The sequence below is a fragment of the Nannobrachium achirus genome (assembly GCF_963921795.1).
Source record: "Nannobrachium achirus genome assembly, chromosome: 19".
Taxonomy (NCBI): Eukaryota; Metazoa; Chordata; class Actinopteri; order Myctophiformes; family Myctophidae; genus Nannobrachium; species Nannobrachium achirus.
This window is the reverse complement of record NC_137826.1, coordinates 34,679,544-34,702,299: the sequence shown is the minus strand read 5'-3', so window position 1 is coordinate 34,702,299 and position 22,756 is coordinate 34,679,544. Positions and strand designations below refer to the sequence as shown.

Sequence of the window (22,756 nt, the reverse complement as noted above, 5' to 3'; positions counted from 1 at the left end):
ACGATTATCTGGAAACAGTGCCAAGCACAAGATAGCACACATAGGCCCCACACCTTCTTACACTCGCTGTCTCTTACTCGAGTGGTTCTCAAAGTGGATTCCAGGGACAGTGTGGGTTCCTTTATGGGGGTCTAAATTGACCCTTACAAGTCTGTAACTCTGACAGTGTACACATGGAACCAAATGAACCCGTTAGGGTTCATTTGGTTCCATGTGAAAGTTTGAGAAACACTGTCTTACTCTTTCTCATTCTCACTCTCCGACCACCCCCCCCCCCTCTCTCTCTCTCAGGTGTGTCCAAGGACATCCTGTTCTCCATCTCCTCTGGGGACCCGGACGGCTACTTCACCGTGGACAGTTCCTCCGGTACCATCCGGACGGCCCTGCCTCTGGACCACGAGACCCGCTCCAGCCTGGAGCTGGAGGTGCAGGCCCGCCAGGGCTCCCCTCCGGCGTACGGCACCTGCCGCGTGCGCGTCACCATCTCCGACGTCAACGACAACGCCCCCGCCTTCCTCCCGTCCTCCTCCGAGTCCCTCCTCCTGCCCGAGGTCACCAAGATGGGCACGGTCATCTACCGCGTGCAGGCCGTTGACCGCGACTCGGGCCACAACGGTCAGCTGAGCTTCGACCTGCTCTCGGCCGGCGGCGGCGGGGCGGCGGGGGGCCAGAGGACGTTCGGCGTGGACCGGGGCAGCGGGGAGGTGCGCCTGATTGGCAGTCTGTCCTACGAGAGCGTGCCCCGCTACGACCTCCAGGTCAGTGCTGTAAAGTAACTAAGTACATTTCCTCAAGTACTGTACTTAAGTACACTTTTGAGGTATTTCCAATTTCCAATACTTTTACTGCTACTGATCCAAATATTGTACGTTTACTCCATTTCATTTATTTGCAAAGTATTAGTTACTAGTTACATTGTAGATTTTGATTATTATTACAAAACATACATAAACAATTCTATAAATAGATTTCGGCCATTTGAAAATAGCCGATCCACGGTACAAGCACGGTGCGACCCATTGTGCGCTTGTACAGTAGATTGGCTATTTTCAAAAGAGTTTTATACATTTGAAAACTTTAAAGTTATACCATGTAACCTTTTTTATAAAACAAATCTTAAAATTGTCCTAACTGTTAAATCGCTAAAGTTTTAGAACACCCACTCCAGGCAAATGTGCACATTATAACCGTAACTGTTGGTCTATTGGAGTAATGTTAACCTAAGACACATACAAAACAGAAAAAGTACAAAACTATGGCACCCCCCCCCCCCCCCCCCCACTCAGAGGCTTTCAGCTTTCAGGGAGAAACCAGAAATACACAGGGAAGGCAAATGTGCACATTATAACCACAACCAGTGGTCTATTGGAGTAATGTTAACCTAAGACACATACAAAACAGAAAAAGTACAAAATTATGGCACCACCTCTTTAAGTAAATCTATATTGAGTACTTCTCCCCACCACTGCTCCTCCAGGTGGTAGCCAAGGACGGCGGTGCGCCCCAGCTCAGCTCCACCTTCACCCTGGTGGTGCACGTGCAGGCGCAGGACGCGCAGGGCCCCCACTTTGACACACTCACCTACCGCGTGGAGCTGAGGGAGAACATGCCGCTCAACACGCGCTTCCTGCAGGTCAGTGTTTTGATTGATTGATTGAAGACTTTATTAGAAGTTTGCTTAGGAAAGGGTACAGTTTCATGACAGTACAGTTCACTGGTACAAGGTCAACTAAAAGGAGAAAGGAGGAAACCTTTTTGTATCTCATAAAACTTCTAATCTCTCTTTTGGGTCTCGACCTAAAAAGTGCAAGGAACTATTTGACGAGTACATCTTTTCTTTCCATTATTTCGTCTATTTTTGCTATTTTATGGCACTTTCAGTCATGGCACTTCTCCCCTCGCTGTATCAAAAAAAAAAAAAGAAAAAAAAAAACAGTTGTAAAAAAATAGTAGAAAATAAATAATAGATATTTACAGTGGAACTATAACTACCACGAGTAGAATTTCATTTAGTTTTAGTCAAACTAAATTTAATTTAGTTTTAGTCAAATGACCATCATGGCCCGCCAAAATATTTTTTGTTTTCAACTGTAGATTTAGTCAGCTCACTAATTACTAAAACTAAATGAAATTCTATTCAAAAGACCAAAAAAATCTAAATCAAAATGTGTTCTCAAAATCAACACTGCTGCAGGTGCGGGCGCTCAACAGGGAGTCCGTGGGGAACGGGAACGGCGGAGCCTCCTCCTCCTCCTCCTCCCCGGTGTCTTACCGGCTCCGGCCGGACGGCGACGCTGCCAGCTTCGGCGTCATGCCGGACAGCGGCTGGCTGTTCGTCCGCAGCTCGGTGGACCGCGAGGCCAAGGACATGTACCTGCTGACTGTCCTGGCCACCTCGGGACGCGGCGGGACGGGCAGGACCGGCAGCGCCACGGTGAGGGTCACCGTGACCGACGAGAACGACAACTCCCCCCGGCTGAGCCAGGAGAGGGTGTTCCTGGCCGTCCGGGAGAACCTGGTGGCGGGGACGGGCTTCGGACGGGTGTCGGCCACCGACAGAGACGCCGGGCTCAACGCTCGCCTCTCCTACAGACTGATGCACTCCGACAGACACTTCCAGATCAACTCACAGACCGGTGAGCAGACGCAGTGTTTTCTCCCATACGTATTCTCTCAATCATATATGTTTTTCTATAATTTAACACACTGTTTCCCAAGCACTGGGTTGGGACCCATTTGTAGGTCACGGACACATTTTTATTTGATTATTATTTCAAAACATTTTCAAAAAACATTCCCCCAAAACCTAAGGTATTTTCATGAATGAAAAAAAAAAAAAGTCATTTCACATATAAATAGAATAAAGATCTAAGAAATAATTTAATTCCATACAGTAAATAGTGAAAATAGCTGATCTACAAGCTCACATCGCGTTCACAACGCGTTGTGAGCTTGTATATCTGCTGTATTCACTAGTTTGGGTCCTGGGCTCTTTTTTGGGTCTCGACCTAAAAAGTTTAGGGAACTACTGATATAAAACATTTGTCATGTATCTTTTCTTTCCATTATTTCGTGTATATCTATTTATGCTATTTTATGGCACTTTCAATCATGGCACTGCTCCTCCCCTTGCTGTATCTCCAGGTGAGATCAGCACGCGAGTGGCCCTGGACAGAGAGCAGCACTCCAGCTACCAGCTGGTTGTGGTGGTGCAAGACGGGGGCACGCCCCCACGCAGTGCCACAGGGACCGCCCACATCTCTGTATTGGATGAGAACGACCATGCCCCCAGGTTTAGCCACGCCCAGCCAGAGGCGGAGCTACTTATACAGGTGAGAGGGGAAAAGAGAGGAGGGTATAGGGCAGTGGTTCTCAAAATAAGGTCCCCCAGGGGACTAATACACAATGACCTAAGATTGTATTATTAATAAAAGAGATGAATAAAACACTGCTCTTCTTCTCAATGGAGTCGATGGAGGGGCTCTCGTCTGGCTCAGTCATAACAACGCTGTCAGCCAAAGATCCAGATGAGGGAGAAAACGGCACCATCTACTACTCATTATCAGGTCAGACTCACTTTATTTCAAGTCACTGACTCACTGACTTACTCACTGACAGGAATGACTCACTCACTCTTCTCTTCTCTTCTCTTCTCTTCTCTTCTCTTCTCTTCTCTTCTCTTCTCTTCTCTTCTCTTCTCTCTGTATACTGTAGGTCCAAGAGCAGAGCGTTTCTCTCTGAACCCGTCCAGTGGGGAACTACGTACCGCCTCCCCGCTGAGATGGGCAGAACGAGCAGAATATGCCTTTACTGTGACTGCTTCTGACCACGGAACTCCCAGCCTCAGCTCCACCTGCCAGCTACGCATACAGGTATACTTTAACATATATCCATATGAATATATCGAACTATTAATTTACCCAATGTCTATGGCTGACACCATGGTAACAGCTACATGCTGAAACAGTGCCCACATTTTGAGATGACTGACATCACTGATACTGTACGTCTGGGTTCTCCAACATTACCTCTGAGACTCCTACATTCAATCCCTCATATACTGTGCACACCCGAACTCTGCACATACGGTAATTCGGAGCACATATGTTCGAACGGGCAAGGACTAGTATACAGTATATAAATAATCATACTGGAGTTGTCCATCCATCCAGTTCACACTCACACTGGGATTACGGTGCAGTTAATGTTATTTGCAAATGATGGCTCAGTAACACCACACTTGTCATATATCATTTGACACATTCCTTCAGTTTACGTCATTTATTACTATCTTACACACACACGCACACACACACACACACACACACACACACACACACACACACACACACACACACACACACACACACACACACACACACACACACACACACACACACACGCACAAAGGTTTCTTACTACTTCGAGAGACTCCCTGCTCATGAGGTAAACGGCCAGGGAGGCCAACTTCACACTCAAACCTCCAGCAATTTGGCCTCACCTCCTCATTACCTCAGTGCCGTTGCCTTCCCTGCCTCCAGTTCACTCCGTCTCCAGAGTAATTTCCTCAACTGCAAGAGAAGCGAATAGTATCAGTGTTGAGGGAGATGGAAAATAGAGTTAACAAAAAAAAAAAAGAGGTAGGGAAACTGAAGCGGTGCCTGTACAAACAAACGTCGTCTATCGGATCCAGTGTGTGTTTCCTGCTCCAGAGGTGAGTTGGGTAACCCAAGCCCAAGGTGAGAAACACTGAACAGCAGGAGAGAAGTGGGCCTGGCTGAGTTATCGCTCTGGATTCTTCTACAGGAGGGTCATTCCTGCATATCAACGCCCTCTATATCAGGAATCCAACTATGGAAGAACTGCACTTCCTAAGGTCTACCACAGTGGCATTTAGCCAGAGTACAGTGGTAGCATAATTTTACACCAGATACTTTAGTCTAAAAACTGATTCCTTTTTTCTTTCTTTCTTTAGGTTTTTTTTTTTTTTGCATTGTGATTTGAGAGAGGAAAGGGATGCTAATTAGAGCGGTAGTGCTCGCCTCAGATTGTTGCCCTGCGCCCCTGCTTGTGCGACACTGAGATTAGACAGACGGGAAACAAGCACCTTGAAATCAAACGTTCCCAGATGAGATTTGATGAGAGCCAGCTGAAAGGAATCTCTCTGATCACACGAGGAACACACCGCCGTACGGTAGCAGGCAGCGGTGCATGCCAGGGCTCAGGCTCACACGCACACACATGTACATACACACGTGCATCCACAAACACACACACACACACACACACACACACACACACACACACACACACACACACACACACACACACACACACACACACACCCACATAAGCATGCATGCACGCGTACACGCGGACACAATGTAATGACACATTTGAACACACACGTAAGAGCTAACATTTCCAGATAACGATTTAGAGATACCATTTCACTCCTAGCAGCTGTGGGTAAAACCAGACACAAGGGTACGGTTATCCACTGGGAAACGTACACACGCTAACCCAGCTACATGGAGAGAACACTGGGCGAAATGTGAGCCACGTGCGGAGTACAGGCACGAGAGACTTTTGAGCAGAGTCGATGATGCAGTCTGGTACGTTTCCATGTTTAAATAAAGGGAATTGGGTTCCAGATTTATCTGACCTTTCATCTGCTGTGGTATTAGGCTTCCTCCCTCAACCTGTCATGGTGTCAGCCCAGCCACGACTGCTGCTCTGCTCTGCACTGTACTGCACTGCACTTAGGGCTGTCACAATTATTACCTAACAATCGTCTAATCGTGATTTTTTTTTACATAATCGTGATTATTTTTCATAATCGTCATAATCGTTTCCATGTTGAAAAATGTTCATATATTTAAAAAAAGGTCAAATATTGTGGAAATAGCAGATCTACAAGCTCACAACGCGTCGTGAGCTTGTAGATCGGTTATTTCCACTATCAATGTTCTTTTTTAAGTATAAAGTTGTCAAATATGTCAGTAATTTCTTTGTACATTTAGGCTATGTGTCAGATCTACCATGTGCAACTTAAAGCCAAACAGAAATTTAATTGTCAACGACAAAAACACAATTAAATCGTTAATCGCAATTATTTGAGTGACAAATAATCGTCATGTAAAATGTCATAATCGTGACAGCCCTAACTGCACTGCTCTGCAGCCACGACTGCTGCTCTGCACTGTACTGCATTGCCCTGCTCTGCAGTGCACTGTACTGTACTGTATGTCATAATTGGAGAGGCTTAGGCTGAGCTAAGCTCATACAAATTATTCCAATCACTTACTTCCTCCGTTTGAGTTTGATAAGGGCCATCAAAAAGATGTGATTAATACTAATAGGCAGCAACGAGGGGATGGTGCATGCATGTGTGTGTGTGTGTGTGTGTGTGTGTGTGTGTGTGTGTGTGTGTGTGTGTGTGTGTGTGTGTGTGTGTGTGTGTGTGTGTGTGTGTGTGTGTGTGTGTGTGCCTGCCTTTGTGTGTATAGTATGTGTGTGTCTGTGTGTTTGCAGGCCTGTATTATGTGTGAACGCATACATGTGTGCATGGTTAATCACATGCATGCAAAAGCGTAAATGTGCGTGTGAGGAATGCTGCATTTCAAGCATGCTGCAAAGGCCTGCTTGTGTTTGCCGTCTTTTCCTTGCGCTTTGATCTGCTCATTCTGAAACAATGTACAGTCCCATGGCTGTTGTTCAAAAGTGTCAAAAGCCCCTTAAACACACATTTGCTCCCCATCTGGTTGTTGCCATCGCTGCCCCAGCAACAACGTGACCGGACTGACTGGCCGACTGGCTAGCGTGCGGACAGCACAGTGCTGTAATAGCACAGCCGGTAGAATTCTTTTGCCAGGATATTTACAACATATTGCCATTGTCATCGATCCCTCATCTGCTCTCGTCTTGATGCCAAGATGCTACAGTTTCAACATAATTCCTGGAAGGAATGTATACGGTCTGTGTTTGTGTATAGCCTATTGCCCCATGAGGGTTATTGTGGTAATGACAACAGAAACAGACAAGATCCCTAGGGTTTGTTGGGGTTAGGTACTGCACATCCGTGGGGCTAGGATTTCTGTCATTTCTCAGGAAGCAACACAGGAACTCAGTGACGTATCAAATATGTTACAGAATATATAGTAACACTATATGTAGACCTGCATTATATTGTTCTTAACTCATTAAAAGCCAACCCCGCGATGTCGCGGGAAAAGTAGAGTATCTATAGTGCCATCCACGCGATGTCGCGGGAAAAGTAATATATTACTGTAACGGCGAGTAAAAATACCTAGTACAATGGCCGACGCTCCGGAGACGAAATCCGCGCTGATTTGTCATCATCACGGCTCCACGAGCACACAATAGTCATCCCATAACATTGAGGTGGACGGGCCGCCTCATCTTTAATGTCCATTATCTCAAAACTACACTTTAGAAGCGAAGATGGAGGCAGATGCTCGCTTATAAAACACATGTATAAACGCTACGAGCCGATCCAGCATGGCTCCACATAAACAATGATCGGTTCAGTCGAAGGATCCGATGACGTCAGACCGGAAGTACTTCCGGTGGCCTTCAAAATAAGACAAAACAAGAGAACGGCCGTGAATGGGGGGGGGGTGGGAGGCACTCTGGATATTATAATCCGTTAATGTCTGAGGCTTTTAATGAGTTAACATGCTGTCTGAAAGGTCAAAAATGTTTTATCCTCTACTTTTTTTTTCTCTTTTCTTTTTTTTTGCGTAGCCAATTATTTGTACCCCGTTTTTCTACCAGTGTAGTCATTGTAGCATTTAACTCTCCCCACACACTTCTGCATTGCCACTGCTATTGTAAACAACAGGAACACCTGCCGATGAGCATCCCTCATCGAGGGCTAGCGTCTCTGTCAACACCCTCGCTGACAGACACCCCCATTTTCACAATTTCTGCCTCTAATATTTGACAATTTGGCCAATGTTTTATTTGTCATTTTAGAGGTATTAAAACGTCCTTAAATTGTCACTTTAGAAATGTGCAGATACCCTCTATATACTCAAACGTTATGTTGTTTTTTTGTTTACTGTTGAGTGAGAAAACAGTGTTGCACATTAAGTTAATCCTCTGGGGACCCCCCCAAATAATTTGGGGACCCCCCTGGGGGCCCCGACCCACAGGTTGAGAAACACTGGTCTAATGCAATGTAACCTACACTTCCTGAGCACAGCAGGTTAATACTTTGACGTTAAATGATCTCTGATTTCCTTTCTCAGGTTCTCAGCTCTTCCAAGTCCAGCCCCAATCCCAACGTCCTCTCCATGATTCTGAACACCGTGGAAGGGACCGATCCGGGCTCCGTCATTGGTTCTGTGCGGCCGCACGACCAGCTCGAGCCCGCCTTACTGGACGGCCAGGTGACCTACCTGGTTGTGGGCGGGACAGACCGGGAGGGCACCTTCATGGTGGACCGTCTGAAGGGGGACGTGTACCTGGTGCGCGAGCTGGACTACGAGAAGGGCTCCAAGTACACGCTGCACATCGAGGTGTCCGACTTCTCCCGGGCGTTTCCCAGCAGCTACCGGGTGCAGCTGGACATCAACGTGCAGGACAGCAACGACCACGCCCCCGAGTTCACCGAGGACCCCGTTACCATAGTGATCCCAGAAAACACAGAGCCCGGCGCCTCCATCTACACTTTCCAGGCATCGGATAAGGTTAGACTCACCCCTGTTTAGTAAACTCATTACTTCTCTTAAATTTTAAGAGGAAAATAAAGTGGATTTTTTTAGGGGGGGGGGGGGGTTTTATGCCTTACAGTAATTGATAGGTATACAGTAGTTTGACAGAAAATGGGGAGGCGACACGCAGCAAAGGTCGCCGCTGGGTCGATAGAGTCTCGAACCTGCAACGTGTCGCCAGGCTGGATTACTAGCCGAGGTGCCTGGACCACTACCCCAGTGGCACAAGCCAGAGAGAACAAAGTTTTAAGTTTCAAATAAATCAACAGAAAGTATATTTGAGACTCTTGATTATGGCTTATAATGCATTAAAGGCGACTTTAATATAAAGTGTTACCAAAATATATATTTTGAGTGAGAGAAAATGAATCTCCAAGGTCCAAAATGTATTTAAGTTGTTCAGCAGATTTTGAACGAAACATTTGTTTTCTTTTTTACAATAAGGGTCAGCTGACCTGCCATAACTCACGTTATCTCACAGCCTCTCTCCTCTTCCCACATCAGGATGGGAGTGGACCCAACAGTGAGCTGCATTACTCCATCGAGCACCAGTGGCCCGACGCCCCTGACCTCCTGAACCTTGACCCCTCCACGGGGGTCCTGACCCTGGGTCAGAGGTTGGACCACGAGGTCACGCCCTCCCTCTACCTGGTGGTGAGGGCCATGGACCAGGCCATGGAGGCGTCCCAGAGGCGCTGGGGCTCAGTGACCGCCAGGGTTTTTGTGACCGACGAGAATGACAACGCTCCCGTGTTCAGCTCGCCGTCTGCGGTCAGCGTGATGGAAGATCAGCCTATAGGGTGGGTTGCATTGTGCATCTTAGACCAGGGTTCTTCAACAGGGGGTCCGGGACCCCTAGGGGGGTCCTCAGAGTTACTACAGGGGGTCCTCAAATCTTTGTGTGATAGAAACTTTTTTTAATCACTTTAACCTTAGTGTCCTTATTCTCTCACAACGCCTCGCGCTGCTTGTAGATCGGCTATTTTCGGCAAAGAGGTTTGGTGTAGAGGGGAAAAAGAGCAGCAGAGTGAAATGTCAAGTTTATTAAAAATTGACAGTTCAAGTTAAATATCTGAAAACACAAATCGACATGAATCCAAAATACACTGATGATTGTGCTGTCAAACAATGAAACCATATGGAATCTATGGACCATATGGGACCCCCACATATGGGACCCCCACCATATGGACCATATGGGACCATATGGGACCCCCACAACCTTCTATGGAAGGTTGTGGGGGTCCCTGCTTCATCTCTCTCTCAACTAAGGGGTCCTTGGCCTGAAAATGTTGAAGACCCCTGTCGTAGACCGTTCCCATACAGAAACACATTTATTAATACTATATAAGATACCTCTAGCATGGGGAGAAGACTCTGTCTGATAGTAGGTTTGTGGAACAATAGCCTCGGAAACCCAGGCATTTTAGTGGAACAACATGGTGGAGTTTCCCATCCCATCTCTCTTTACTAGGCCTCATCCTGTTTTTGCTCTACACTAAATATTTTTGCCAAAAATAGCCATTCCACAAACTCACAATGCATCACAAGTCCACAACACAACGCGTTGTGAGCTTGAAGATCACTCGTAGCTTGTAGATCGGCTATTTTCGCGGAATGTTTGCCCCAGAATAGGGAGGCTACAGTTCAAGTGGTTAAGCACGCACCAAGCTTAACCACATGAACTAGCCAGTTATCCCTGTGGTAACATTTCTGACACCCCCCGCTTATAACCCAAAAAGCCAGAAGGATCGTGAAGCTGCGCTTTCACGGTCTGTACTCATACTGAAAGTCTAGTGAGTGAGTGCTCCTCGCATCTGTTGTGATCTGATGTTGAGTTTCTCCACTATCAGTTTTGTGATCCTGTACGTGATGGCACGAGATGCAGATGAAGGGGAGAACGGTCGAGTGTCGTACAGGATCCAGGCAGGAAACACCGCTGGGCGCTTCAGTCTCAACCCAAACACTGGTAAGAGTAAAACCTAAAGAGATCTATTCCTATGAAATGCACTGACTACAGTACATCATCACATCCCCCTCTGGGTTTGAGTGCAGCTCAGGAGGACCTGTGTCACATGTTATCCCTTCTGTGCAATAGTCTTGTCTCTAGGATCCAAATGCCCTAAAATGATATATCATGGGGGCATGTTTATTAGTTTAGTATGTGAAAGTTCACAGCTTGTCCGTATCTCTGTCTGTAACGCATGACACTGTGGTTCTATGGGTTTGTCGCTCTGGCATCACTGTGATGTCATGGGAACCACTCTTAACAGAATGGGTTTGCCACTGGCTTCACTTTGATGTCACATTAACAGAATCCCTTTTATGCCCATATATGGAGTTCCTTGATGTCATCAATACAAGCCCATATCTATAACAGGACTTCATATGGGAATGCCCATATATGGAGTCCACATCGGCCACATAACACACTAACGGCTGGTTCTACAGACAGGGATCTCTATGTATGGGCATAAAAGGGTATGATGTCAGATGTCATAGGACTTTCACATAACAACTAAGCATGTTTGGGCTCTCACGGCATATCTCCATATACATGGATCTCCATATATGGGTACCAGGGGTCTCCATAAGGGTAACTGGTCCGATATACATCACTGGTCAGATGGCCAAGAATTGGCGGCGACCTTTAGGGCAAGGTCGCATGTCGCCCTGAGGCGTCTTACTAGTTATTATAGCCTGTGGAAACAATATTTGCCGCTGTCAATAAATGCTTGCTCAGGGGGGAAACATGTTGGATGTCTGCATGTAGTGTCTTGAGACACCCTTTTTTGTTTTGTTTTGTTTTTACAAATCAAAACCTGGACCGAGATGGACTTTTCAGTGACATTTCAAAGACATAAATACTGCTCTGTCCTCTGGCTGCCAATGGAACATTATCCCTACAACAGGAAGATATACTGTAAAGAGACATTTAAAATCATGATAGTTTCTTAAGTGCTTTGATAACAGCAATTTATTAAGACCAACATGTCTTAATGGATGCCTGCGCACGCTGCAAAGTGCTGATTACGTGCCTCAATAAATGGCTGCTTTATCAGTAAGTCAAATTATTTCTTTTGAAAGTCTGTTCCCTCTGTGAAAGCCAAACCACACATTCAGCGTAACAGCCAGAGAAGCACTCCTTGAACACAAGTCTGCGTTGCTGACTACTATCAGTTGGCCCAGTTGCAACATCCAAAAATGGTTATATTCTGTTATACATATGGTGATATCATAGATTCCACATAGGCTGGGATCTCACAAGAAATAATGTTAAATTTACACTCTATCAAGCCGTTATTAGGGTGAATTCTACCGCGTCAGTACTCATCAGCAATTCTGCACCGATTGATTTAACACAATCAAAGACACTTTCCCCGGTCTTCATGAGTGATAGATAGACCATCATCCCACCCATAGAAGCCCTCTGGGCTAAAAGAACTTTCCAGAAGGCTGTAATTACCCACTGAAAGTGTGCTTTCTACAGGGTCCCAACTGCTAAAACACTCACATAACCCCCATAACCCTTCTTTACTAGACGATCTCTCAGTGCCTAAGAGTGATATTTCTCTTGAATAATGCTTTGGTGTTCCTTGCATTGACGGATTTGTTCATGGGAACCAAACTTTATTTGGGCTGGAGACGTGCAGGGCGGCCTTTGATATGTTATATATATTGTGCGCGTATGATCGCTGCAATTTCTCCATCATCAGAACTGGGTATCAGGGGCGTCACAAGGGGGGGAAGTGGGACTGAGAACAAGGGCCCAAGTTGGAGGGACCTTAATTATTTTATACTTTAGCTATTGAAAAATAGCATATATAAGCTCACAGCACTGCAAGCTTGTAGATCTGCTATTTTTTAAATGTGTGCGAATCTTTGAATATATGTCTTTTTTAAGCGAACATTTGTAACTCAAGTTTTGCTTCTGGGGGGTCCCTGGAACTAAATATTTTGAAATGGGGGTCTGTGGCCAAATACATATCCTTTTGGGGGTCCTTCACATGAAAAGGTTTGAGCACCACTGACATAGAAACATAGGTTTTTCAACAAAGAAACGGATTTGAAATATTCAAAGACTTGCACAAATTTTCACAATCTTTCAAAAATAGCAGATCTACAAGTTCACAGCTCACTGTGACCTTGTAGATCTGCTATTTTTCAATAGTTAAAGCGCAAAATGTGAGTGAATCCTTGTACCCAGGGCCCAGAATTTGGTGCGACACCCCTGATCGTGGGCCAGTATAGGCCCTGGCTTGCGATGGGATTAGGAGCCGTAAGAAGGGACACTTAATGCAGCTTCCAGATGGAAGAAACTCCCTCTCTACCCCAGCACTGTCAAGGGCCTGGTGAATTAACAAGGGCTGATATTCCACTTCTGGTTTGTTTCACGTGCTACGGGGGGGTTAGCTTAGCGCAGCGCTGGTTACGGCCAGCAGTTAATGATATCTGTAATGACAGATTAGCATTGTATTGGTAGACACTTAACAAACCCACTGGGCACGGTGGAAGCCAATATTAGATGTGTTATATCACCATTAGTAGCAGCCAAGCAGTAATTACATGTCTGCTCTATGCCAGTATGAGGTCTCCATTACTTCACTTAAACCCTACTTTATTTTCATTTACAGTTCCTCAAACGGCTATTAGACTTCTGCAACATTTTATTGTCCGTAGACCTACACCACAAGAAAAAAAAAAGCCTTGCCAAAATGTACTGTATATCTTTTAGACAGAATTTGGGAAGTAATATAGGCCTACAGTCAGTAGTATCGAGATACTGTATATTTATAATAAATTATTTCCGGCATCCAAAATATTGTATCAACTACATTTTGTGGTCCATTTCTGTGTATTTTGAAAGAAATTATGTTTTTGCAGAAACTACAGGATTGATGGTTTGAATCAAACACAATGAGCCACAACTCTGTCAAAGAATGCAAAGTACACAAACAGCCAGCCTCAACCAAACGTCAGCACCTCACAGTCAGCATGGTGGAGTGTGTGTGTGTGTGTGTGTGTGTGTGTGTGTGTGTGTGTGTGTGTGTGTGTGTGTGTGTGTGTGTGTGTGTGTGTGTGTGCGTGCGTGTGCGTCTGCGTGTGCGTGTGTGTGTGTGTGTGAGTGCATGCGCACCGTTCCATGTGTGCACATGTTTGGCCTGTTGCGGCAATCATAAATTACACACTTCTCGCAAGCACAGCAGCATGCCAGCTAAGCTAGCAGTCTCTGCTGTGAATTATCATCATGCACACACAGACATGCATTGCAAACACATGAAACGCATGCACGAAAATATCATGTGCACGCACGCTCACGTACGTACACATGCACTTACTTGGCATGCTCGCTCACCTTGGCTGACCCCTCTGCTGTTGGGTGATGACAGGGGTTCTGAGTGTAGAAACAGACTGGATCTCGGAACCAGTCTATCCTTAATGGGATTCTCTCTCTCTCTCTCTCTCCCTCTCTCTCTCTCTCTCTCTCTCTCTCTCTCTCTCTCTCTCTCTCTCTGTCTCACACACACACACACACGCACGCACGCACGCACGCACACACACACACACACACACACACACAGACAGGCAGAAAGATTTATGGACTGATAGCTCATATTGTCATACAGAACATAATAGAAAAGAAAGAAAAAAGGCTAAGATTTAAATTACTTTTTTATGAAGGTTATGCAGGCTGACAGATTTGAATGGGGCATCTGTACAGCACTTCCAGTTTGTACAGTACAAAGCATGCAAGTCTGTTGGACGGCTGTTATAGCTTGTGCTTGGGCACGTACAGTACATTAAAACACATAGTAGTGCATAATGATTTGTCATATGTCATCGTTTCACCTCAAATCACAGTTGGATGGCCTGAGTGAGCGGCTGGGGTCGTTTAACTTGTACTGCAATATAGTCGTACCGCGGTGTCGCATGGTGAAAACAGCCGATCTACAAACTCACAACAGTGCATAGATCAGCTGCAGTATTCTCGCCGCGCAACACCATTGTACAACAGGGTATAAAATAAGGCTTTATTGTGGAAACTCACATAAAGCAAAGCTGTAAGGCTTTGTTTTTACTGGACCACAAGGCACATAAATACTGCCTCTCTCTCAGGTACACAAAATTGCATGTTCACAAGAACCGCTCCAACGTCAACACGCGCGTGTGCACGCACGCACGCACACGCACACACACACACACAAACACATAGGCAAATCCATGCATTCACACGCGCACGCGCACGCACGCACGCACGCACGCACGCACGCACGCACGCACGCACGCACGCACGCACGCACGCACGCACGCACGCACGCACGCACGCACGCACGCACACACACACACACACACACATACACACACACACTAAACCAAAAGATTCCAAAGGAAAATGGTCATTCAAGTGGACTGTAGCACAAGAAAAAAAGAAAAGGAAAAAAATAAAGTGGAAAGTTGTCATCATACTGCATTGTCATGATATCCTTTGTTTGCAGGCTCACTCTCCATCCTCAAGGCTCTGGACAGAGAAGAACAGGAGATGTACAACCTGACTATTGTGGCGGAGGATCACGGGACACCCCAGCTGTCCATCGCCCAGGTGCTGTGTGTGCAGGTCATCGACGTGAACGACGAGGCCCCGGCGTTCCCGTGGGCCGAGTTCGAGACCCAGGTGATGGAAAACCAGGGGCCGGGAACCACCGTCCTGACGGTCACCGCCACAGACCGCGACCAAGGTTGGTTCAGCGATGCTGACAACGTATATACGGTCAGCGCGGTTATGGGGGCTATGAACTGAACTGGAATGGAATTATTCTCTGTGTCCTGAGCTACCATCAGAAATGGTATCCGTGGACCGCTTAGATATTTGCTTTCATATGCAGAAAGAGCGTGTTTATAGTAAATAGCACTTAAAAGCGTGGTCTTGTGTTTTCGAAAGGAACAAAAGAAAAATGAAACGCTTCGCAGAGTTCCCGGATTTTTCCACAGAGTTACAGCCAAACATACCACAGCAAATAAAAGAGAGGTTCCACTTTGGAGCCTGCACAGGCACACATTTGGATGGGCCTTTGTGTGTGTTGGCCCGCAAGAATAAATTAATATCATTACAGGTTTAGATCAAGTTTATATATTGAGCGTTGGAAGAACAAGGGAGGCTCCAAAGATTCAATCCAGGAAGAATTAGCAAAGCAAACAGGTTGCTAGCACCTTGCCTTGACGTCAAACAGGGAGCCCATGAACTCATGCCAAAGTGACATTAAAGAGAGTGTAGCAGTGTAAACAGTGGTGAGAGGGAAGCTAAGGGAGGAAGGAACTGAATCCCTCTGCAACAAACCACATACTAATCGCCTTTTCACAGCTACTGTCAGCTACAGTAGCCATTTGTAATTGAATCAAACTCATTTCTTTTAACGTGAAACAATAAAAGAAATGCAGGTCAATTTGCAAGGCTGAGATAGCTCAAGTAGAGACGGCTATTTCACCAGTTACCTGTCTCTTACCTGACTCTCTGCAAAAAATTAATGAATGGGGGCAAATGAAGAAGATAGCTGTTAGTTAACATGCTCTCTTTAGTATGCAGACATACAAGCTCATAGCGCGGCACCGAGTGCCGCGCTATGAGCTTGTAGATCATGAAACATGATAAAGTCACCACTGATATAGAAACATACATTTCCTTTTTTTTTTTTTTTTTTTTTCAGAAAACCACTAGGATTTAGAAGACATTTTTAGGTATTGCTCAGGTCTTAATGGGTTAATCTTCTGTATCCAGGCTCTAATGGTCATGTGACCTTTGGAGGGGTGACAGAGGAAGGTTTCGTCATCAACCCTGTGACAGGCGTCATCACCACCACCAGAGAACTGGACAAAGAGCTCCATGACCACTACACCCTCACTGGTAATATTATACAGTCATATACTCTCTTCTCCACTACTTTGTTTACTCATGTATTATATGACCAGCAACCACTTACCTATTGATTACCACATTTAGTCATATTCATATTAAAGGGATATTCCACTTTTGGTCATTGTATCGTCTACTCAGGCTTTTGCTAACACCCTGGACAGTTTTTACTTCTCTTGATTCAATATTTAGATATTTGATATTCATTTTATCAGACACTCCCCATCCAGGGCCCATTCCTATACAAACCCATTGTAACTTCAAACTCCATTTTAACCATGATAGATTCATCAAAAACACCCGTCTTTTTTCTGTTGACTCATACTACCCTCCTAATACGGGAGCTGGCCGTGTTTTTTCGATAGCATTTTTATTTAATTTTAATATATATTTTTTATTGTATTACATTTTTTCCATTTTCCCCAAAAAAATATAAAAAATGGAATGGGCCCTGCATGGAGAGTGTCTGATAAAATGAATATCAAATATCTAAATTGAATCAAGCAAATTAAAATCAGTCAAAGTTTATTTGAAAGTGGAATATTATCCCTTTAATCAGAAACTCTTTTGGAATATTAACCTTCTTCAACCGCCAAATTGCAGCATGTGTCAGATATTGAGTTAAATATGTAATATATGAGGTTCTATGGGCTTGTATTGAGATTTGAATATGATACAGTGTATTATTGAGTCACTGCAAACAGAGTGACTTTGATAGATAGACCTTTATTAATCCTAAGGGAAATTCTGTCATCGTAGCAGCAGCATACACATACATACAGACAGACGGATGGACAGCTCAGCTAATTATATTAGTGTGCTATATTTGTGTAACACTCATACTGTAAATGGAATGCACTATTATAACTTGTTTCACAGCAGCTCTAGGAAATGGAAAGGGAAATATGAGTGCTTATAAGTATTACTTTAGCACTTTACTTAAAGTAAATACATACTTTATCTATCTAACTATTAATTTACGGAATGTCTGTCCGCTGTCCGCCGTCTCTCTGCAGTACTCTGACGTCATACTCTGACGTCATAGTACTGATATCAAAGACTGGCCTGTAAACTGAACACCATGTATGGGCATAAAGATCTGCCCAGAGTGCACTCCAACATGGAACACCATATATGGGCATAAAGATCTGCCCAATGGGCACGCCAACTTTACCGGTACTTCTAAGATTCCTACATTCAATCCCTCATATATTGTGCACACACCCCCGGGCACAAGGACGTCATAGTACTGACGTCACATACTGGCCTGGATATGGAACAATATACATGGGCATAGGACACAGAACACCATATATGGGCATAAATTAGTGAAACAGTGCCCACATTTCTGACATCACTGATACCACCTCCTTTACTGCGCATGCGTCACCACAATGGTAACATCCGCGTGATGAAACAGTGCCCAAATTTGTAGATGACTGACATCACATCACTGATACATCTGGGTTCTCCAACATTACCTCTGAGACTCCTACATTCAATCCCTCATATACTGAGCACACCGGGGCACAGGACTGTATGTAAATGCATAAAAATGGCCACACACAGGAATACTTCCCCATCTATTTCCAGTCTATGCCAGGGACGGAGGGCTGCCTCCTAACTTTGCCAAGGCGGTGGTCCGGGTGGAGGTGCAGGATGTGAACGACAACGACCCAGTGTTTGCAAAGCCCTGGTACAGACTGGAGGTCCCAGAGAACACCGGCCCAGTACAACTCTGCTTCCTCAAGGCCACGGACCCTGACTCTGGACCCAACGGAGAGCTGGAGTATAGGATCACTGGTATGTGTTTCTGTGTGTGTGTGTGCTGCGCATGTGTGTACTGTATGTGCGCATGCGTGCACACAAGCGCGTGCATATGTGTGTGGGTGTGTGTGTGTGTGTGTGTGTGTGTGTGTGTGTGTGTGTGTGTGTGTACGTGTACGTGTACGTGTGTGCGGGCAGACTGAAGGCCCTCCCCTCAAGTAATTAATAAAGAGTGATTGGTTCGATTATTTGTTGAGGTGGGTGTGCATGTATTTGTACGTGTACTAGTGTACTGCACATGTGTGTGAGTGATTATTACACAAGTGTTTATGGACAGACGATGTTACATTGACACTGAGCAGCAACCATAGTCCAACTTGTAGACTGACATATTACTATTGACTGTGTACTGGACGTATATTCCTGCAGTCATCCCTTATGGACCATCAAACATTCATGCTGCATGGTCCAGACTGCATTCAGACACTGTTCTGTCTTATTTCACAAATAGTGCAGCTCATTTCACTCAAGGGGCTGACAAAGTGTGTGTTAGTGTGCATGTGTGTACGTACGTGCGTGTGTGTATTATGTGTGTATGCGCCTGTCATGCTTCTTGTTTTAAACCCCCCCCCACCACCACCCCAGTGTGTAACTGAGATTATGAGAGTAGACCTTACGTGCCAAATGAAATGTCAAGGTTATGCTGTACTGTAATGAAATGATCTGGGTTCATTAGATGGTTGTAGTGAACTCTGCTTTTTCTCTTCCTTCACTCTCTCTCTCTCTCTCTCTCTCTCTCTCTCTCTCTCTCTGTTCCCTTTTCTGCTCTATCGTTTTCTCTCCCTACTACTCCCTGTCACTTTTTGGGTGGTGCTAACCGCTCCTACCTCTGGCTTTGTCTGTTTGTCTGTATGTATGTATGTATGTGTGTATGTATGTAGGTATGTATGTAGGTACTGTATGTATGTATGTACAGGTATGTACGTCCCACACTTGGCTCATTGGCCAAGCTTCACGGGACGCGTATTGAAATTAACTCATAAAAGCCACCACTCATTCACACTGGGTATGATTTATATTTCTTTATCTCTCTTGTTCCCCCTCCCTCCCTTTCGCTTTAATTCTTTCTTTCTTTCTTTCTATCCCCTTTTCTCTCTCCTTCACCTTTCCTTTATTCCTCATTCTCTCTATTTCTGTCTATCTCTCCCTATCTCTCCCTCTCTCTCTCTCTCTCTCTCTCTCTCTCTCTCTCTCTCTCTCTCTCTCTCTCTCCGCACCCCTTCACAGCTGGGGACCCTGACGGTGACTTCCAGCTTGAGGCCAGGACGGGGTCCCTGTCCTCCTCGCGGGCCTTGGACCGGGAGAAGAAGGCCGTGTACACGCTGGAGGTGGTGGCTGTGGACGGTGGGAGCCCCGCCCTCAGCACCACGGTGACGGTGGAGGTGAACGTGTTGGATGTGAACGACAACAGCCCCGTGTTCGGCAGCGGCAGCTACTCTGTTGAGGTGTCAGAGGACGCTGCAGAGGGCTCTCAAGTCCTGCAGGTCAGACATGGGCATTTACATTTATTTATAATTATACACATGATTATTACCAGTTTGTTTATGTCAGTGGGCCGGGGTTTTCGTTCTAACCCAACACTGCAGCAGGTGATTTCACTTGCTCCTCCCTCTTCGATTGATGATGGCCCAATTAGTGAACCTGGTCTAATTGGCGAACCCTCATTCTGCTGAATCTTGCACTTTGTGCGATTTTCGTAAAACGACCATAATGGCCTGTTTTCTATGGACCATAACGTACACACGGAGCATCGTGGTTGTATTTTTTCTTCTCCGCGTGAAAGAAAAGACCTTTGTCGGTCTTGGACGGGTACACCGAAAATCTGGTAAATAAAATAGGAAAAAGCCTTGGCAGTTAATCTACATTAGTTACAGTATGGCAAAACTATGGCAGCATAAGTGTTAACCACAAACAGTTTGTTAACCAGGGTTTAATAAAGACCCCACTGATTCCGATAATCAGTGGGGTCTTTATTAAACCCTGGTTAATTACGGTAAGTATAATTCAATTATTGGCTTAGGAATGCGAAAAAAAACTCCCAAAAAAAAAATCTTTTTGTGGTTGAACTATTTTAAGGCTCCATTTTTGATTCGATTTTTTTACCACTAAACCAAATCTCTTCACTGTAAATAGCCGATCTACTGTACATGTTCATGTGTTGTGAGCTTGTTGATCTGAGTGATGGGCCCACAATGTTTTCCCCCAGGAAAAGAAAAGACGCTAGGGTTCATGTGGTGATGTTTTTTATAACAACTTTCACCACAGCACTTTAGCATCTTCTGTGTGTTTCACCATAGGTGACGGCCACGGACGCTGATGACGAGCTGAACGGGAGAGTCCTGTACTTCCTCAGTCAGGAGGCCCATGGAGCGTTCACTGTGAACGAGAACACTGGCCTCGTCACCACGTCAGCCCCTCTGGACCGGGAGAAGAGGGCTTCATACAGCTTCCAGGTGCTTGCTGTGGACCTCTCTCCTGCTGCTCCCAGGAACTCTTCTGCTCAGGTAACAGAAGAACTGTCAGACATGACTATATCTATCAAAGTTGGTTAGCGTTACCATGGTTAGTTTCTTAGCTTCTTTCAAGGCACTGAACTTTGGTGAACAAGTGAATTTTATACTGCACTGCATCACACTACATTTTTCATACTGTGCTCTCTCTCTCTCTCTCTCTCTCTCTCTATATATATATATATAGACCTATATATATATATTAGGGCTGGGGCCTGGGGATCGATTAAAATATTTAATCGAATTAATCGCACGATTGTCCATAATTAATCACGATTAATCGCAAATTAATCGCATATTTTTTATCTGTTCTAAAACTACCTTAAACAGATATATAATACTCATATCAACATGGGAGGTAGACAAATACCTAGTTTATTCAAATTCTATATGACAAATAGGCTTACTGTCCAGAATATTCGAGAAAATGTTTCCATTAGGACAGATTTAAATGAACTTTTATATATTTAATCACTTTAACCACATCATCCCTATTCTGGGGGGAACATTCACCAACAATAGCTGATCTACAAGCTCACAATAAGATGCGTTGTGAGCTTTTAATCTTTTATTTTGTGAAGAGTTTGTGTATGGAAAAATTACTCAAGTACAGTGCAGCGTTTTACAAAGCATAGAGGCTCTAGGTTTAACTGAAGTAATATTGATAGGCTACATTTGAAATATTATCAAAGTATTCTGGGGCAAAATGTGCGTTTCCATTAGGACAGATTAGAAATAAATTAACTTTTTACTTGGCATTTAATCACTTTAACCACAGCATCCCTATTCTGGGTGGAACATTCACCAAAAATAGCCGATCTACAAGCTCACATAAGATGCGTTGTGAGCTTGTAATCTATTATTTTGTGAAGAGTTTGTGTATGGAAAAATTACTCAAGTACAGTGCAGCCTTTTACAAAGCATAGAGGCTCTAGGTTTAACTGAAGTAATATTGATAGGCTACATTTGAAACATTATCAAAGTATTCTGAGGCACCGCACCCTGGACTGGTGTTACGATTATGGCACCCCTAGTTCACTTTGATAAACCCTGTTATTATGTAGACACTGTGATGGCTCGTTGGTAGCCTTAGATTAACAATACATTAACATTAACGTGACGACGACACAAATTGCGGTGGTATTGCTTGGAGATTATAGGCTATAGCTCGCTGAAGATGTGTGGCACAAGGCATTATGCCCATCCAGTTCCCTGGCCCCTGCGATCATGTTGTGTGCACTGTCAGTGATCAGCAGTTTGCTGACTTTATTTTCAATGATACACTCTCCGGCTACACGCATGGTGGAGGCTTTGGGGCAGACAAGCACAGACAAGTTCCAGGGCTAGTAGGCTACGTCTGAAGCTAATGTGAAGCTAACGTCTTCATAACAGTCAGCCCATGCAACAGAAGCCTCCATTCCCCGTCAAAATAATGTGCTGTGTTCTCGATGGAACTGTGATTACTGAGTGAAGTCCAATAGTCTCCAATGAGTGCAACCGTGGTTGTCTGTCTGGGGCTGCCCCTGCCTGTGTTCCAAAACCTCCACCGCTCTGACTGTCTGTGTGACTGTCTTGTTTACTACTGCGTGTCTCTGAGGCTGCATTCGCTTCCTGACTACGGGGTGCACCGAGGCTCAAAACTCACTGCACCCGGGGGCAAAAATCACCGCGTTAATCGCGCGTTAAAAATATTATCGCCGATAAAAGGATTTTGCGTTAATTAGTTAATATCGCGTTAACTTCCCCACCCTTAATATCTATATATGTTACAG

At 45.0% G+C, this 22,756-nt stretch overlaps 1 protein-coding gene across 1 annotated transcript in view; it reads left to right on the top strand.

Moving 5' to 3' along the window:
• dchs1b (dachsous cadherin-related 1b) overlaps positions 1-22,756 on the top strand; it is a gene marked incomplete at both ends in the record, with an annotated part of 122,104 nt that overhangs the window by 86,644 nt on the left and 12,704 nt on the right. The window contains 14 exons of the mRNA XM_080749052.1: positions 292-758; positions 1,478-1,633; positions 2,195-2,636; positions 3,145-3,332; positions 3,470-3,566; positions 3,715-3,872; positions 8,274-8,714; positions 9,243-9,538; positions 10,592-10,707; positions 15,236-15,475; positions 16,513-16,638; positions 18,241-18,450; positions 19,702-19,958; positions 20,772-20,978. Coding sequence (XP_080605178.1) covers positions 292-758; positions 1,478-1,633; positions 2,195-2,636; positions 3,145-3,332; positions 3,470-3,566; positions 3,715-3,872; positions 8,274-8,714; positions 9,243-9,538; positions 10,592-10,707; positions 15,236-15,475; positions 16,513-16,638; positions 18,241-18,450; positions 19,702-19,958; positions 20,772-20,978 — 3,401 coding nt within the window. The remainder of the gene's footprint in view (positions 1-291; positions 759-1,477; positions 1,634-2,194; positions 2,637-3,144; positions 3,333-3,469; positions 3,567-3,714; positions 3,873-8,273; positions 8,715-9,242; positions 9,539-10,591; positions 10,708-15,235; positions 15,476-16,512; positions 16,639-18,240; positions 18,451-19,701; positions 19,959-20,771; positions 20,979-22,756) is intronic.